The sequence below is a fragment of the Antechinus flavipes genome, chromosome 3 (assembly GCF_016432865.1).
Source record: "Antechinus flavipes isolate AdamAnt ecotype Samford, QLD, Australia chromosome 3, AdamAnt_v2, whole genome shotgun sequence".
Lineage (NCBI taxonomy): Eukaryota > Metazoa > Chordata > Mammalia > Dasyuromorphia > Dasyuridae > Antechinus > Antechinus flavipes.
In genome coordinates, this window is record NC_067400.1 from 533,623,957 (window position 1) to 533,642,969 (window position 19,013).

The 19,013-nt window shown below is 36.2% G+C and overlaps 2 protein-coding genes across 6 annotated transcripts in view; one reads left to right on the forward strand and one right to left on the reverse strand.

Annotated features, from left to right (window-relative positions):
• Nucleotides 1-3,445, reverse strand: part of DLG2 (discs large MAGUK scaffold protein 2) — a 2,591,935-nt gene extending 2,588,490 nt beyond the window's left edge. For all 4 annotated transcript variants that reach the window (XM_051987236.1, XM_051987235.1, XM_051987234.1 and 1 more), the window contains exon 1: nucleotides 3,340-3,445. In XM_051987236.1, coding sequence (XP_051843196.1) covers nucleotides 3,340-3,358 — 19 coding nt within the window. In that variant the 5' untranslated portion in view covers nucleotides 3,359-3,445. The remainder of the gene's footprint in view (nucleotides 1-3,339) is intronic.
• Nucleotides 3,446-4,180: 735 nt separating this feature from the next.
• Nucleotides 4,181-18,550, forward strand: TMEM126B (transmembrane protein 126B). 2 transcript variants are annotated; one of them, XM_051987254.1, is made up of 5 exons: nucleotides 4,181-4,267; nucleotides 12,978-13,102; nucleotides 16,003-16,196; nucleotides 17,200-17,311; nucleotides 18,167-18,550. In XM_051987254.1, the coding sequence occupies exons 2-5, from the start codon at nucleotides 12,987-12,989 to the stop codon at nucleotides 18,345-18,347; spliced, it is 603 nt and encodes a 200-aa protein (XP_051843214.1). In that variant the 5' UTR covers nucleotides 4,181-4,267; nucleotides 12,978-12,986; the 3' UTR covers nucleotides 18,348-18,550. The 2 variants fall into 2 exon arrangements, with proteins under 2 accessions (XP_051843214.1, XP_051843213.1); XM_051987253.1 differs by lacking the exon at nucleotides 4,181-4,267 and adding an exon at nucleotides 5,187-5,336.
• Nucleotides 18,551-19,013: the final 463 nt, after the last annotated feature.

The window sequence follows — 19,013 nt, forward strand, 5'->3', positions numbered from 1 at the left end:
ACACTGGGAAATGAGTGTGAACTGTTGGCATTTTTGTTTTTCTTCCCAGGTTATTTTTACCTTCTGAATCCAATTCTTCTTGTGCAATAAGAGAACTGTATGGTTCTGCACACATAAATTGGATCTAGGATATACTATAACATATTTAACATGTATAAGGCCACCTGCCATCTAGGGGAGGGAGTGGAGGAAGGGAAGGGAAAAGTCGGAACAGAAGTGAGTGCAAGGGATAATGTAAAAAAAATTACTCATGCATATGTTCTGTCAATCAAAAATTATAATAATAAAAAAAGAATCCACACCCTAATGCTTTGGTTTTTTTCCCCTTGAGTTCACCTATTAGTAAATGAGGTTATTACAAAAAGGAGAAATTTTTTTTTTAAAGCTGTTGTAATGGAAAAAGGAATAACCTGTAATAGAAACAAACATTTCCTTTTCTGTCTAAGCAGATATCTGACAAAACACAGGGTGGTAAAATTTAATGAAGATTCTAAAGGAAGAGAAATTGACCAGAGAAGGAGTAAAGGATGAGGTTCAGTAAATCTTGGAACCCCAAAAATAGTATATTATCCAAAAATGACTCTAGAGAAATTAAAAATCTACAATGGTACCAGAGTTCCCCTCTTTGAATGTAATTCACAAAATAAGAAACTTCCAAATTACATTTCTTATGGTTAATTCACATTTTAATAAGAATAAAAACAAATGAAATAAATAGCTATTCAATTCAAAGGATGTTAATGATGTTTTATTCTTCAGAATTATTGCAAATCCAGCTATTCATCTTGCTTATCCTTATGCTCAAAATAGAAAAAAAGGAAATAGATTCAAGAAGCTATAAGAGTGTGCCCTTCAAAATTAATTAACTTAGGTTACAATTTAAATATATACATATGTTGGCTCTATATGTGTATATAATGGAGTTACCATTCACTGTATAAAGTAGTTTAATACAATTTTTTAAAAATCTAATGTATATACAATGAACAGCTGAAAGGACTGGGTATGCTTAGTCTGAAGCAGATAATTTAGGAGAGAGATGATGGACCTTCGGATATCTGAATACACTATCATATATGAGAGAGATTAAATATATTCTATATAACTCCAGAAGAACGAACTGGAATTACTGAGTGGAATTTACATGGAGGGAATATTAGGTTTATTATAAAGGAAGAAATATCAAACAGACTTCTCCAAGAAGGAACAGGTTGGAAGTGTTTAAATACAAAACTACAGGAATACATATCTAAGATACTGTAGAGAGTTCCAGCTTGGGTGTGAGATTAGGTTAGATGACCCCAAAGATTCCTTTGGAATACAAAATTCAATGATTCAATGATGCAGTGAAGTATTTGAATAGCAATCTTTAATATTGAAAAGTATGTCAACACCATGAACATTTAAAAACATATTAACATCATGAATGTCTCCAAACAAGCCATTCCAGAGTGTGGATTACATTATGCCTTAAATAATAACCAAATACATACTTGATACAATATATTGATACAAACTTTTGATCCTCTAAAAAAACAATGATCCATGTTGTTTAAACCCATTTGTTTAAAGAAAAATAAAAACTAAAACACTGAACTTTCTTTGGATGTTTTAAGCAACATTTGTTAACTTTAAACCTATTAAAAATAACTTTACACAAACTCAAAACCTGGGTAATTTTAAAATATTACATTAATTTCATTTTCTTTTTATCTAACCTGTTGTTTGTAGACTATTGTACCTATTCCAACCTACCACTCTCTCTCCCTGGCTCCTCATTAACACTAGAAAAATATCGATTATTCTTTGTATAGTTGCTAATTTCTTAAGGGCAAAGATACAGAAACTTAAAGATTATAGATGAGAAAAAGACAAAGGAGTAAGAAGGGGAAACCAAAGCCTGTTTTGTTCCAGATAAATTCATTATTTGTGTTAGGAATATAGTGGGTATGGTATGGGAGCTCCCATGGGTCACCTAAAATCTACTGGCTAGCATCCTAACAAGTGTGAACCACTTTCAGGTTATTTCTCAATTTAAAACCCTATTAAGGAAGGGTGAAAGCTGGGATTCTCTGGGGAAAATACAATACCTTTGAGTACTAAAGGGCCAAGTCTCACTTAATATGACTTTTTAAAAAGCTCTAAAACTTATGGAGTTCTCTCACATTCCTTTGACTAAAACAGAATACAAAGCCAGGTTGAATCTCCAGAGAAATATAACTGACTTGGGCCCAGAATTCAACCATAATTTTAATTTTATAGAGGTCAAAATATAGCAAGTCAGATGGCTTGCTCACTTTATTGCATTTGTATCCAGATTGGACAGCATGAATGATTCTTTTAGCCCTTGGATGTTCATTTATTGTTTGGTTCAGAATCTTTGAAAACATACTTTTAACAGACCAGTTCATAGCAAAATAATAATAGCTAGCATTACAAAGCAAAACATTTTGCAAATGATATCTCATTTGATCCTCACAATAACCCTGGGAGGTAGGTGCTATTATCATCATTGTCATTTTACAGAAGAACAAACTGAGAAAGATCTGGGGTTAAGTAATTTGCCCAAAGTGACACATCTAGTAAATGTCTGAGGCTGTATTTGAACTTAGGTCTTCCAACTCCAGGTTCAGTGCTCTATCCACTGCATCAAGCTAAATCTCTTCCATGAGTTTACTAGGTGCTTACTATGTGCCAGGCACTGTGTTTCACAGTGAAGTAGTATACCATATCTCACCCCAATCCAGTATGTATTCAGGTTCAGGCTAGAATGTAGGGAATGAAAGATGAGATACTCTTTCTACTTAGAAACTTTCTTATGCATAAAATTGGTAAATCCAACTTTAAAATTCATCACTTGACAAGGATGTATTCAGTCACACTTTCTAATTGAAAATTTTACACTGGAATGAACCCAAACGTAAAATTTGTCCATTTTGCTTAGAAAAATCAAGAGATATACTGCAAATCTATCATTTTATTCAATACCAACAATATGCAACATTATTGTTGTAGTTTACAACTATTTGGTTTAATTATATTACATTCATGAGTAATACCTTTTAAAATTCTTTAGAAACATTGCTTAAAAAGTGAAATTTAGTCATTAAATCTAGTACAAATAGTGACTGCAGACTGCCTAAGAGATGAAATCGAAACTAACTACTTATTTTAGCACAACTTCATTTTGATAACAGCATAGCCAGGTGTTACCATAATAGTTATCTGCCCCAACTAAAGCTAGAGTTTCCCTCTCAAATGCAAAACAATTTAAATTACAAGTAGCCGAATCAAACAAAAAGAAGATACAAATATTAGATAGGAAGCTTCATAGCCCACCTTTCTTCTTGACTGGCATTCTTGGATCTTTCAGCAGTCACTGGATTCAAGGACTCCTTTACAGGTATCAACTTTGACCAGCTGGGCTAAGGTCAAGAGCTAGATGGCTGTTGCAAAGTGCTTCTGCTGCTCAATCTTGACATCCAAGCTCAGTATTCATTTTCATCAAGATGTGAAGTAATGTTGAAATTTTTTTCCACAATTAAACTTTTAACACCTCCCACAGAATTTAAGAGGAAAAAAGACTAAAGTTTCACAAAAGTGTCTTTCAATTCTTACAAAATATTTCTTAATCTATTAAAAAAAAAAACTGAGAACATTATTGTTGGTGTAGCAAACTTCATTAGAATTCCTCTTCAGGCAGCAAATTTGTGTAAGTTTAATGATTCAAGGCATAACCCAAATTTAAACCTCTCACTATTCCTCAAAATCAACTTCAAAGCAATCCATATTTAACGATAAAAGATGCCTGTGTTTAGAGAAGAGAAATTTTCAGGAAAAAAACAAACAAAAGAACTTTTTTTTTTTTTTTTTTTTTTTTTTTTTTTAAGCAAAGTTCTTTGCCTCTGGTTTCTGAAAAGGTGAGTGAGTTTGTGATGTTCCCTGGGACTGAAAGGCCGGTTTCTATTCACTGGACAAGAAGTTTCCAATCTCACCCCCTCAAATCAAACAGCATCCAGGCTGCAGTCCCTTTCATTTTTTCCCCTTCTCTGTTGTCCAAGCTACCCAGGCTTGTTCTCTAATGCCACTCTGATCCTCCCATGTATTAACCGAGGGAGAAGGAAAGCATTGCTTTGGCAGGGAGACATTAAAGTGACAGCGCTACTCAATGGGCACTGGATGCAGTATGAGTTGGCGGAGCAGCCTTCTTCACACTGGAGCCATTCACATCATGCCATCTCGTCTCATCCAAGCATCTGCCTGACCGGTGAGGAAAAACACGAGACCCCCCAAACCTTCCCGGGGTAGTCTCGGAGCTGCGGTCGCCTTAGTCTGGGAAGCACGAGTCATGCCATCAGTCCGCTCTCTTCCCCCAAAGAAAGGGCTCGGCTGCTTGCCCTCACCCTCCACCCTCCTCGGCCCCCACTCCCAGCCCTACCCGCACTGTCGCCTCTGGCAGAAAGGGGGGGAAAGCTTTTTGGGGGGCTGTTTCACCACCACGCACACACGCGCGCACACTATGCCCAAGCCCTGGGTGCCCACACCCTGTCTTGTGTGAGAGGAGCAAGGAGAGGTGGCAGAGCCTTCGTGCCGGAGGAGCAGTAATTATATAACTCGCGTTTGGGGCTCCTGGAAGATGGAAGGAAATGCGGCTTAGGTTGGCTAGGAAGTCTAAAGTGGGAGGCGGGGTTCATGACTACGCCCCAGGGGTCCCCCACCCAGGCGAGTGGCAAACACGGCGGCTGGTGAGAGGGGACGGGAAAACCTCTGTTTGTTGTTGCCCCCCACCAAGCCACTTCCTTTGCTGCTGACAGTGGGGAGGGGGGGAAAGCAGGTGGGAATGCGGAGAAGCTGACAGCGGAGGGCTCGAGATGTGCCCTCTACGTCGAGGTTTGGGAGACCGAGACCCTGGGGCGGCTCTGGTCTACATTAGCCAAGGGGGGCTCAGGCCTGAAGGAAGGAGGGGAGGGAGAGAAGAGAAGCTTCATCCCTGTAAAGGGCGGGGAGCAGAGTGCGGAGTGGTTGCCGGGCCAACGCAAAGTGGGTGGAAGCGGCCCGCCCGCTTCTCCCACAGACCAATGAGCGGCCGCGGTTCCGGGGACAGCGGAGGCCAATCTGAATCCGAAGAGAGGGCGCGGCTTTTGACCGTAATGGGCGGGCCTTCCTCCCCCTGGACCTGGGACAGAGGCTAGAGGGCGGGGCCTGGGGCAAGAGCTTGGGGACCTGAGTGCTACCCTGTGTCACGTGAGAGTCCAAGATGGCGGCTCCCAGGCGTGAGCTCCGGGAGTTTCAGTGAGCGGGCGCCCGTGGTCTCTGCGCGTGGAGACGTACGCGAGGTATTGGCGTGGGCTGCCTGTGGGCCAGGGGGTGGGAAGGTGGTAGACGGCTTTAATAGTAAGGATCAAACCTTAAGCCTCACCAAGTCCTCAGAGTTTTTTCTGCGAGGGAGGCGGTACGATCGCATCCTTATTTGTAGAGGACAAAGTAGAGACTCGAAGAAAGGACTTGTTTTATTCAAGGTCACACTAGGGACCCATCCAGGACACGTGAGAAACTCTTAGTTTAAAAAAAAAAAAAAAAAAAAAAAAAAACATGTTTGATGAGCTGCTTTTCTAAGTAATAAACTCTCCTTGGTCATAGTATCATAAAACTGGAGCTAGAAGGGTCTTAAGTCGTCAAGCCCAATCTCCTCATTTTACAGATGAGGAAACTGAGGCCCAGAGAAATTAAGTGACATATCTAGGAACAAACCGACCCTGAGTGTGTTAGGGCAGGATTTGAACTCATCCCCTTGACTGCAAGCCCAGAGTTCTGTCCACCACCACATAGCTGCCTCCGTGGTGTTCTGCAAGCCATCTGGGTACCACCTGTCTCAGAAGTAATAGAAGGGATAGTATTTTAGGGAGGATCAGTTAAGTGTCAGCTGGAATCAGGAACACACGTTCAAATCCCAACCTCAGATATTTCCTAGCCGTGTCATTCTGAGCAAGTCATTTATTTACCTCAGTTTCCTCATCTGTAAAAAAAAGGGGATAATGATAGTACCTACCTCCCCTCCACCCCTGCTTGTTATGAGAACCAGACAAGATAATTGCGAAATGCTTAGCACCATTCTTGAAACACTATGCATGATACAAATGTTTCTTGTTGTGATAGAAGTTAAGAAAGTAAAATTGAATTTTCTTTAAAAAGAGAAATTAAACTAGGTGACTGCAAAAGTTCTCTCTAACCCTGATGATGTGTGATTCTCTTGATCATCTGTTTAATTCAAGCAAATTTAGCATAATAGAAAAGTCCCTAGGTTTATAGTCAGAAAACCTGGGTTCAAATCCTGATCTTGTACACGTTAGCTAGCCACTTTTCTGAGCTTCAATTTCATCCTCTGCAAAATGAAGATAATTCCTCTTATGATTAAGCCACAAATCATTTTGATTTGCATATTGTCCATAACCAGCAGTGGTGTTCCTGTAACAACCATCCCCCAAAAAGTAAGCTCCCACACATTTTTAATTGTAGTGCTTTCTCTCTGTTTATTATTCTGTTTATCCCATACAAAATTTGTTTGTACACATTATTTTCATGTTTCATCCTCCTTTTAGATTGAGTTATCTCCCTTTTAGACTGTGAACTCTTCAGACAGATATCATCTTTTATATATTCCTGTATTCCTAGTGCTAAAAAGAGTACCCAACATTTAGTAAATGTTTATTGATTGACTTGCAGTAATTCAAGATATAAAGAAATAAGGACCTACTAAACAAGAGGGGTGATAGTGTCAGAGGAGAGATATGAGATATTAAAGTTAGAATCGACAGGATTTGGCAACAAATTAGATATGGGAGGATAAAAGAAAAGGAGAAGTCATGGGTGACATAGGTTTAAAGCCTGTGTGACTGGAAGATGGTGGTGAGCTTGATAATAAAGGACAGTTCTAAAGAGGGAAGAGTTTGGGAGAAAAAAAAAAATCAGTTTTGTTTAGGACATGTTGAGTTTTAGTTACCTATAGGCCATTTGCTTCAAGATGTCCAGAAAATATGAAGCTGAAGATTAGGAGAAAGTTTAGGGCTGGATAAATCTCAAAATCATCTTTGTAGAAATGATCCCTAAATCCATGGGATCTGAAGAGATTCTTAAGTAAAATAGTATAGAGGGAAAGGAGAAAAGGGCTCAGAATAGAGCATCGAAGGACACTCATGGTTAATGGGCATGATCTGACTGAAGATCCAGGAAAGGAGATGGAGAAGGAGCAATTGGACAGATAGAAGGAGAACCAGGAAAAAAGTGTCATGAAAACTAGAGAGAAAAGATTATCAAAAAGATGATGATGTATGATGTCAGAGGCTGCAGAGAAGTCAAGAAAGGTGAGGATTAAGAAAAGGTCATTAGATTTGGTAATTAAAAGGTCACTAGTAACTTTGAAACTAGTAAATTCAGTGGCATAATAAGATTGGAAATCAAGCTGCAAAGAGTTAAGAAAGTAAGAATTGAGCCACAAAAGCAAGAAGAGAGTAAGTTGATAGCTGCTGGGGATGGATGGATCAAGTGCAGGGTTTTGGAGGCTGAGGAAGATAGCAACATCATAAGGTGTTATACAGAAGCACTAGAAATAAAAAGAAGCATTAGAATAACAACTTAGGGATTTTGGTTCAAAAAAAAAATTTTTTTTTTTTTTGGTTTTTGTTTTGTTTTGTTTTTTTCCCACTGTACTATATTACCTTTCAAACATGCTATCTTTCATGTCTTCTTTTATTGGGATTAATGTATAGATAAATGTATGTAAGGCATTTCATACACAAAAAAAAATTATACACACACATATGCTATTATTTATTGTTTCCACAATGCCAGGATGAAAATTCCCTTCAGATTCACTCTCTCAAGTCTCACAGCTTAATTATAAAGCTATTTACATATTATGTGCATTTACAAGTAGTCTACTATCACCAAACAAAATAGATACACAATCTATTTAACATCATATACCAATTCCTTATAACGCAGTACTTAAGTTTTCATTTATTCCTCCTTACCTGTTTCATTTCCTCACCCTTCTTTTCTAAATAATGTTTTGTTCTTTCACCAGATTCCCCTCCCAACTATTAAAGGCTAGTTATAGGCTTTAGCATTTTAATTAGTCTTCAAAAAATAACAATTCCCTTTCTCTTTTTTATTAAAGTCTCACAAAGATATCATATGAGGCAGTTTGGTGTAGTGGTTAGGGAACTTTCCTGCAGTCAGGAAGACCTGTATCTTTGTAATGCCTCTCTCACATACTGGCTGGGGGACCCAGGGCAAAAGTTACTTAACCTCTCATTGCCCCCAGAAACTCTTTAAAATCTAGTAGTTGCAGAGATATTTGGGTCTGCTTTGGTAAAAGAAGTTACTTATCTGAAGCTCCCTGAAGGAATGAAATCTTAAGTCTGGTCCAAAAAACAAAGGCATCATAAAGTCCTTCTTTGTGTCCCTCTTAATCTTCAGTAATTCAGTTAGACAAAATTCCTTAGTATGTGCAAGTCATTGAAGTAAAGTTTAAAAAACACAACAGCCCCTACCCTCAAGGTTCCATCCTTCTAGAAGGATATACCCTGTACACAAATAAATTCAGGATAGTTTGATACAGAATAGTAGCAATTCTGTTAGGGAAGACTTCTTAGGGTACATGTCACCTGGACCGAGCCTAAGTGGCTCCATGTATTTTGCTGAAGTACCTTCTAAAAGCAAGTGTTACTATGAGATCTCTCCAGAGTCTTCTCTTGGATAAGTGCTCTCTTTCCTGCCTATGAACATTGTATTGCCTTTAACAAGCAGTTTCTTATATAAGACATTGCACATGACACACCAGCATTGTCCTAGTTCTATTTCCTGCAGGCTCTTCAGAATCTTTTTATGTCCTTACTCTCAAGTCCAATTTATTTTTCTACATATAGAAATCCTTTGATTTAATATATATATATAATATATATATATATATATATAATATATATATATATATATATATATATATATATATATAAAATATTTTTCTGGTTCCCCATTTTAGGTCCTTGGCCTTTATCAAAATTCTGTTCTACTATTATCTTCATCTCATCTTTTTTTTTTTCTTGGTGGATTTCTTTATCCAAAATCTTTTTCAGCAGCATAATATTCCCTACCTGTCAGTCAAGGCAAACAGGTGGAATTTAAAGTAATATTCCTCTTTCCCCTCCCCCCAAAAAATAAATTAACAAAATTTTACTTAATAAAATCCTAGAGACCACAGTAGAAAGGAAAATACCATTCAAAATAACTACAAAGTGCAAAAATATTAAGGGATCATCCTACAAGAATACTTATATATAATTCAATGCAAAATGTTCCTTAAAGATGTAGAGAGCTGGAGGAATATTCAGTGCTCATGGCTAGGTCATGCCAATATAATAAAAATGTCAATGTGACCAAAGTTTAATTCACAACTTTAATGCTATGCCAATTGAACTATCAAGAGGATGCTTTATAGAACTCAAGAAAATAATAATAGAATCCAATTCATTTGAAGAAACAAAAGGTCTAGAATAACAAAGGAAATCATAAAAAAGGTCTGACTAAAAAGGAAATAGCATTTCTAAAAATTTGTACGATAAAGCTGCAGCCAACACAATCATTAGACATTGCTTAAAAAATTGATCAGTGGAACATACTGAGAGAATCAGGGATACTAGAACTCAATAATCCAGTATCCAATAAATCTGAAAATATCAATTAAGAAAGAGTTCCCTGTTTGCTAAAAACTAATGGGAAAACTAGAAAGCAGTCTAAAAGATAACGAGGCTTAGACTAACATCTTTAAACATTGTCCATAATAAATTCAAAATAGACATATGAAATTAATATTAAAGATACCATTAAAAAATTAGAAGCAGTAGATCATATATATCTTTCAGAGCTATGGGAAGAACATATTAAACAAAGGATAAAGGCAATTACAAAAAAATAAGACAACTTTACATGAACCCTAAAAACTCGTGCATAAATTTAATGCATTTTAGGTAAGAAGGGAAGCAATCAAAAATTCAGATCAAATTTTTCTGATAAGGTTTGATATCTAAGATATATAGATGAGAGCTTCTTAAACTTTTCCACTCATGATGATCCCTTTTCCTGAGAAATTTTTACATGACTCTGGGTATATAGGTAATATAAATCAAATATGTATTGATAACAAATCATAATTGCTTGATCCCCACATTCAGCTACAAGACGATATAAAGTCACAAACAACAATTTAAGAAGCTGGGATATAGACAACGATAAAATGTAGATACATATGCAGCTGGATAACTAAGTGGATAGAGCACAAGACTAAAGTTAGAAAGATCTGAATTTAGATATCACCTCAGCCACTTATTGTGTTTCTTGGGTAAGTCACTTCTATCTGCCTCAGTTTTTTCAAATATGAAATGATCTGAATTTAGATGTCACCTCAGTCACTTATTAATTGTGTTCCTTGGGCAAATCACTTCTATCTGCCTCAGTTTCTTCAAATATGAAATGGGGATAATAGTCTCACTTCAGGGAGCTGTTGTGAGGTTCAAATGTGCTAATACTTATAAAGAGATTAGCACAGTGCCAAGCACGTGATAGACATTTATTCTATCCATCTATAACCATATATATGTGCCAGAAAGCCATTCCCCAATAGATAAGGCTTGAAAGATATGAACAGTTCACAAAAGAAGAGTTTCAGACAGCCCTATGAAAGAATTTCCCTTAATAAGTGAAATGCAAATCAAAAGACCCCTGAGGTTTCACCATACATGCAGCAAATTGGCAAAAATGCCAAAAAATGGGAATGGTGTTGGAGGAAGTGTGGGAAGAAAAGCACTCTGGTATATAATTGCTGAAATTGTGAATGGGGACTATGAGTTTGAAAAAGCAGTTTGGAGTGCCATTTCTGGGGCTCAGATCTTCCCAGTTCTTGTTGTTAAACTATTTGACAGCACCAAGGACTTTAGTGGCAACAATGTTCTTGTCTGGGTCTTGAATGGCAGGGACTGTAACCACTGCAGGAGTAGTAAGTAGCCTGACTGTATCTCACAGAGGCTGCTTCCCGGGATAATGGCTGAGGGCACCAGGCTGGAAGCACTTTCATGACCAAGTTCTTAAGTTCTGGGTTCTGGCCTGTTTCTATCAAGGTCTAAGGAAAAGTGATGATGGTACAGAGGAGGGAAAGGACAGGTGGGAGGTTTTGACATGTTGCCTCCTGTCTCTTCTTCAGAATCCATTAAAGGAGTTGCTGATTCAGGTAGGCTTTTTGCCTGCCCTATATGTGGCAATTGGATAGCTAGCTCCTTTGCGGGGTGGGAGGGGGTGGGGGGGTCCCTGGATGATGGCTGTAAAAGTCCAGGCTAGAAGCATTCTGGGGGATGCTTATGCAAAGAAAGTGACTTGATTACTGGGTCCACATCCTTATACCCAGAGTTTTCACTATAAAGCATGTGACCCAAAAAGCCAACGATAAGAAGAATGTCCCTACATATACCAAAATAATTACTTTTGTGTCAGCAAAGAATTGGAAACAAAGTACTCTTCCATTAGGGAACAGCTAAATAAATTTTGGTACAGGAATGTCATGGAATATTACAGTGTCAAAAGAATTGTTTAATATGAAGAATACAGACAAACATGTAGAGACTTAAGTGAAATACAAACAGATTCTAGAAAACAAAAAATATACATAATGAAGACATCAGTATAAATGGACAACCATCAGTATAAATGGGCAGATAATCAAAAGTGGATGTTGCAAAATTACAAAGAATATACATGGCTACAAAGAAGAGCTAATAGATAAATCTCCATCCACTCTTTTGAAGACATATGAGAGCCACGGTTTACGGAACTTTGCTTATGCTTTCAGACTTTTTCATTGTATTGATTGATTTTGCCAGTATTTTCCTTTTGTTCTTAATGTTTCCTTCATATTTTAATATATATATTTTTGATTTGCTGTATAAGGTAACTTTATGAGGGAAAGGAAGAGGGATATTGGGAAAAATTTTGGCAATGTTAAAACAAAAGATATCAGTAAAATTTATTTTTTAAAATAAAATGCGCACGTGGCTCTTTTCAACAATGAAATGATTCAGGCCAGTTCCAATGGGTTTGTGATGAAGAGAGCCATCTGCACCCAGAGAAAGGACTGTGGGAACTAAGTATGGATCACAACATAGTATTTTCACTCTTTTGGCTGTTGTTTACATTTTCTTTTCTTTCTCATTTTTCCCTTTTTTATCTGATTTTTCTTGCGCAGCTTGATAATTGTAGAAACATGTATAGAAGAATTGCACATGTTTAACATATATTGAATTACTTGCCATTTAGGGGAAGGGGTAGGAGAAGAAGGGGAAAAAATTGGAACACAAGTTTTTGCAAGGGTGAATGTTGAAAATTATCCATGCATATGTTTTGAAAATAAAAAAGCTTTAATTAAAAATAAGTAAAATAAAATATGCCCCGAGTTTTTATTGTTTTCCACCTTACTAAATTGTAAAGTAATGCTGTCTTTTTCATGTCTGATTCCCCCTTCCTCTCATGCCAACTATTTGAACTGTTTTCTAAATTGTCTCTGTTTTGCCATACAATTTCATCTGGACTATAGAACCTGTCATCAAAAGTTATCAATAATTTTGTGTCAGAAAAAGAGCATCAGAAACTACTTGCTACATTTTTTTAATGATAACTTTTCCATTGCCTTTATTTTTATGTTCAGTTTTTTTTCACATACCAAGAATGTTTCCTGGTTCCATTATCAGTATGTTTCCATTATGATCTTTATGATGTCATTGATATAAATTTTAGATGGGCTTAGCATAGTTTTAATTTCCTTCACTTTTTTTTTTTAATTCTAAATTGTAAAGCTGGACTAGACTACATGAGAGAAGTGCATTTTGCCTTTAGCCCAATAAAGTATTCTTTTTCTATGTTGCTGTGTTTTTCAGGGCTACAGGATGGCAAATCGTATGTATATTCAGTCAGATCCTTCCCCAGAAGAAATAAAACTCAGAAGATCAAGAACTGCTGATATTGTGGAAAAAAATTTGTGGCGTCTCACCAGAAGAGAACAGTAAGAGATCCTTGCCTGTGGAATTCTCTCTTCCCACATTCTCTGTGGTATTGATTTGATCTGTCACACTTGCCACTTTTTTACTTGTAAAAACAGAGAAAGAACTTTAATAACTATGCGTTATGGCCCAGGGGAAAAAAGAAGCATTGTTCATGGAGAAAGATAAATGCACAGAGAGTTTATTTTCCTAATGTCCTTCTTCCATTATACTAGTTCATAAACTTTAAAGTTGTAAAGAATCTCAGAGATTTTTCTGAGGAGAAGTAGTACTTTTCAGGTAAGACCTGAAAAGAACAGAAGTACAAGCCTAAGCCCTCTTACTCCAAACCCAGTGATCTCTCAACTCTTTCATGCTGCCTCTTATTTGGAATTAAACTTTGGGCTCAGGATTGTTTTCCTGCTCAGAATTGAGTGTATCCCCAAAAAGCCATATGCTACTAATATTATATATGTTTATTGTATAATAATAATAGTTAGCATTGTTATTGCACTTTAGAGTTTAAAAGCTTCCTACAATATTAACTCATTTTATCTTCACAATAACCATGAAGGTAGGTAGCTATTATTATTTTCATTTTATAGATGGAGAAAACAAGCAGAGATTAAGAGACTTGCCCAGTGTCCCACAGCTGGAAAGTATCTGAGGTCTCATTTGAACATGGATCTTCCTGAATTAATTAAGGTCCAGGACTTTATCCATTACACTGTCTGCATCCTTTGGAGGAGAGGGGAGGGCAAGGCAAATCACTTGTACCCAAGGTCACATAACTAGTAAGTGTGAAGTGTCTGAGGCTGGATTTGAATTGAACTCAGGTTCTCCAGACTCCAAAGTGGGTATTCTATTTACCTTGTCATCTACCTGCCCCTTCTCTTAAACAGCTTAAACAGATAAGTGCTTCCTATGTTCCTGACCCTGTACTAAGTGTTTTGAATCTGCTTCCTATAAAAAGAAACAAAATGCATCCTACCCTAAAGAAGTTTAAATTCTAATGGGAGGAAGCCAGCATTCCTGGGGAGACTGCAAAAACAAGTTTCAAGCCTGGTTCTGCTAAGATAAAAATGGGATATCATGTCAAGGAGCCTGAGGCCACTAAATCCATTCTTAGTCATCCTTGGAGCATCAGATTTTATATTTGATAGATGTTTAAAAATCTTTTTTGAATGACCTCAAACTCCATGGTAAAAGTCTTTAGTCAATGGACAGATGATTTCAGTTTCTAGGCTAATAAAACTTAAGAATGGACTCAAAAGATCAGTATAATTTGCTGATTCTGTACGCTTGTTAAAATCAGAATGAGAATGTGGCAGAATTATTTTATGCTTTATCCTCTCCAGTAGTTTCAGGATAAATATAATAGAACTACATGTTCATTTGATTTATCTAGTCAGACAGCTGTGGACTACATTTTCTTAAGTGTGTCTGAATTAATCAAAAATCTATGATTAAGATACGGAGGATATTTTTGTAATTTTATCCATGCTAAACTTTCTCAGTATCCATTTGTAGAAGATTTTTTAAAAAGCAGTTAGCCAAACAGAAGAAAGCAACAGTAAGACATTATAATACCATACTGACAAGACAATTGAATCATGGTGAATTACAATGATTGCAATGGACAATCTCAGTTCTTGAGAATTAAAACATCCATCTTCCTCTCAAAAAGGATGGAATTATGGATATTAGAACTTCATTTCATTTTTTTCTCTCTTAATTGGGTTCTGAAGGTTTTCTCCATCCCAGGCAGCTGAAGAACAGTATCAAGGGGCTCAGCATTCCTGGCACCATGGTGGGCAGCAGGGGGAACTTACATAGATAGAGCCCATCCTCATAAGGAGCTGGTTCTTCTCAAGGAGAAGCCTCATTTTAGCTTAGAGTGATGGATATTTACTAAATCCCCATTTCTGCCAGCCAAGTCATAACCAGGGATTATTTGTTCAATAATCAAAATAGTTCTGGAATTCAGGATTCCCCATTTATTAACTCCAAAGTTCTTCTGTTGGTCATATGCAGTTGAGCAGCTGGAAAACAGTCAAATGCCCTGAGTAAAGACATTGATTCTGTAGTCAGCTCTTAATGTTTTTCATATATATTAAGTTTGATTTTGTCTTTGAAGGTTGTTCAGTTGGCAGAATTATCAAAACTTGTCAAAACTTTTACACAATACATAGAAAAATAGAAAGTTGATAACTTAAGGGAAATGACTAATATAAAAACAAATCAGCAACAATTCAACAAGCATTTAGCAAGTTCCTACTATGTACCAGGAACTCTGCTAAGCCCTAGGATATATAGAGGGAAAAAAAACAGCCTCTATTCTCAAGAAGTTCACAATCTAATGGGATAGGCAAAATGTAAACATCATGTACAAATAAGATATATGCAGGATAAATTAAGGAGAACTTAGAAAAGGTGTTTTGCTGTTGTTGTTTGGCAGAAGGTAGAATTTTAGTTGATACTTGAAAGAAAGTAGACAATGCAGAAGACAAAGATGAGAAAGGATATTCCAGTATTAGGGATGTAATCTTTACAAAGATGTAGTCTTCTGTAGGAAGACAGGCTTATGCCTGAGATAATTACTGAGAAAGTTTAGCAAAGACAACTTTTCCAAATGAAGCAGCTGTTACTTTGCTTAACATTATATAAGTCTAAATACTTTTTTCAGATATTAGGAAACAAATTTATAATGATGATAAAAAAATTTTCATATGCTTTAGGGCTTGGTAAATTTTCCCTACATTAGGTCTTATTTTTCACTTTTGAAAAAGACAAATTGAGAATTATCACTGTAAGAAATTCAATAAGATCTCCTTTTTATGATCTAAAATCAAAAATTCTCTAAAAGAAAAAAATGTACTGTTCTTGACTTACTTTTGCTCTCTCTCTTTACTTTTCTTGGTAGACTCACATATACCTATGGATCACTGTTTTTGGGAACAACTTCAGCTTTCTGTGGATTATTTGCAAACTACCTTTTCAGGCATTGTATGAAGGTTAAACAGCATCCTTTTAAAACATTTGTGCCATTGTCTGCAATTCCATTTTTGACCACTGTAGTGACTTATAAGTTTCTTGTAACAGATCCCATAAGTTCTGGTGAGTATACATTAAGGAATGCTTAATTTGATAGCAACAATCCCAAACAAAGATATGTAAGTAGAATGCCAAAATTTTATGCATTCAGGGCATTTGGCTTAATGTACATATAGGATATCCAAAAATACCTTTAAATAAGTTATTAAAGCTTAAAACAGCACTTCAATTTTTGAAATACCTTGGATGTATGAATGCACGAATGACCTATCCCTGTACCTGAGCCTTTGAGTTTTTATCAGTTTCAGAATCTGTTGATCAGCTAATACATAAAACTTCCAAATTATATAAGTAATTGGCAAAAATCATGAATTCCATGTAATTGTGGTCACTTTAAATGCTAAGGAAATTGGAGTATGCCTAGAGCAGACTAATAAAATTTTTCTCTACTTGGAATCTCTTTTTGCTTGAAAACTTTTTATTTGTTCCTAGATATATAAATATATAAAATAGGTATCCAAATCAGAAATTTACTAATAATATGATTTTGTGGCCCCTCCCCCCACATTGAGTGGGATAGAGAGCAATAATATAAGAAGCTAGGGAATAAAGGACAGTATGAAGTAGAGTTGAGCCTTAGAAGGTTTAGGAAAAGGAAAAAAAAAAAAGCTTCTTTTGATTTACTGAATTTTTTATGTGTTTGTAAAAATGCAGTTCTGCAACTGATCTTTAATGGGAATGTGCTCTATTCTGTGAGTCCTGCCCCTGCTTCCCTAGTTCTCTACACTCATACTCCCCATCTCAAGCTGGACCTCATTGTGCCCAGTATATCTTTGTGTGAATTCTACCTTGCCTTGGCCATTTAGCCCTAGGCTATTCTTGTCATGGTGCCAGCCTGTACCAGTTTAATAAAGCCTTCCCAGGAAAGTGGTCATACCCATAGGATGTTTATTTAACCTCAGCTATACACTTAATAGAGGAATGGAAAATGGAAATATCTCTCAATACAGATAAAATAAAATTCATTGCACACGACTTTGCTGATGTAGACACTGTTATATTCTAGGTGATTTAACCGTGGACATGAGTATTTTGAGAGGTGCTTTTGTTTCTGCATTATGTGGTATCTTTCATCCCTCTGCTTTGGCTTTTTTAAAAAATGGGCGTCTGGCAGTCAAGTAAGTCTCTCTTTTTTTTTTCACTTTGTTTTCCATCTGCCCTCATTCTCTAACAATCAATTACATCATCTTTAATGAAAGGAAAATATTTTTGCATTATAAATTGTTAAATTTAACTTACATGACATATATATACTAAAAATAAGCTACATGAAGAAACTGGACACTGAGTGGATGCCCATCAATTGGAAAATGGCTGAATAAATTATGGTATATGAATGTTATGGAATATTATTGTTCTGTAAGGAACAACCAGCAGGATGATTTCAGAGAGGCCTGGAGAGACTTACATGAACAGATGTGAAGTGAAATGAGCAGAATCAGGAGATTATTATACACAGCAACAAGACTATATGACAATCAATTCTAATGGATATGGCTCTCCTCAACAATGAGATGATTCAAACCAGTTTCACTTGTTCAGTGATGAAAAGAGTCATCTACACCCAGAGAGAGAACCATGGGAACTGAATATAGATCACAACACAGCATTCTCACTCTCTGTTGTTATTTACTTGCATTTTGTTTTCTTTCTCAGTTTTTCTTTTTCTTCCTTCTTGATCTGATTTTTCTGGTGCAGCAAGATAACTATATAAATATGTATACATACATTGGATTTAACATATTTAACATGTATTAGACACCTGCTATCTAGGAGAGGGGGTGGGGGGAAGAAGGGAAAAATTTGGAACAAAAGGCTTTGCAAGGGTCAATGTTGAAAAATTATCCATGCATATGTTTTGTAAATTTAAAAAATTTTAAATAATAATAAGCTATATAGTAGGAGTAAGCTATTTTGACAAGTTATTTGTCATATATGTTTACAAGGAAACTGATCATTTTTTTTTTCTTTAGGTTTGAAACTGTTCCATTACCTCCAAGAGGAAGGAGTCTATCCCACTGGACTGTACTTTGTCAATCAGCTGCAAAGCTAATGGTTATTCCTATGATCCTGCAGATTATGTATGGAGCACATCTTGCTTCCCTGCAACATAAAACATGTGCCAAAGTGCTTGAATTGCTTGAACAGGACTGATTTAAAAATTAGCCTTGTAATGTGTATGATTTGGTTTGGAGTATTTCATGAAGAGCTAAATATAAATCATAAGCAACATAATATGTAATAGATGTGCAAATAAATTATGTGATGTCCCTGACTAAAATGCAGACTCCATTAAAGGACTAAAAATGATAATAATAAAAGCAACAATACTATATCGCTCTTTAGTTTTACAAAAAGCTTTGCAAATATCTCATTTTATTTTCACAATAAACCCATGAGATAGGTGCTATTTTTATCCCCATTTTACACATGTAGAAACTGAGGGTGAGAGAAGTTAAGTGACATGTCCAAAGTCACATATCTCTTAAGTGCCTGAGTCTGGATTTCCATTCATATTGATCTTGATCCTAAGCTCATCACCCTATCCACTGTATTACTTTTCCATGTATTTGTTCTCTTTGATGCCTAGAATATTTAGCTAAGGGAAAATGTTGAGTTTGGGGATTTTTTTAGTTAATATTTTTTTCAGTTAGCTAATTTTCTCTCTCACAGCTACACCCCATTAAAAAGAATAAATGAAACTTTTATAACAAATATGCATAGTAAAGCAAAACAAATTGTCATATTGACCATATTCAGAAATACATACACACTTACAACATGTCTCATTCTGTTCTGTAAGTCCATTATTTCTTTTTC

Bases quoted from the DNA above. Each gene is read 5' to 3' on its own strand.
- TMEM126B (XM_051987254.1), top strand. From the start codon at position 12,987: ATGGCAAATCGTATGTATATTCAGTCAGATCCTTCCCCAGAAGAAATA. The intron at 13,103-16,002 runs GTAAGAGATCCT...TTTTCTTGGTAG, and splicing joins CGTCTCACCAGAAGAGAACA to ACTCACATATACCTATGGAT. The intron at 16,197-17,199 runs GTGAGTATACAT...GTTATATTCTAG, and splicing joins AACAGATCCCATAAGTTCTG to GTGATTTAACCGTGGACATG.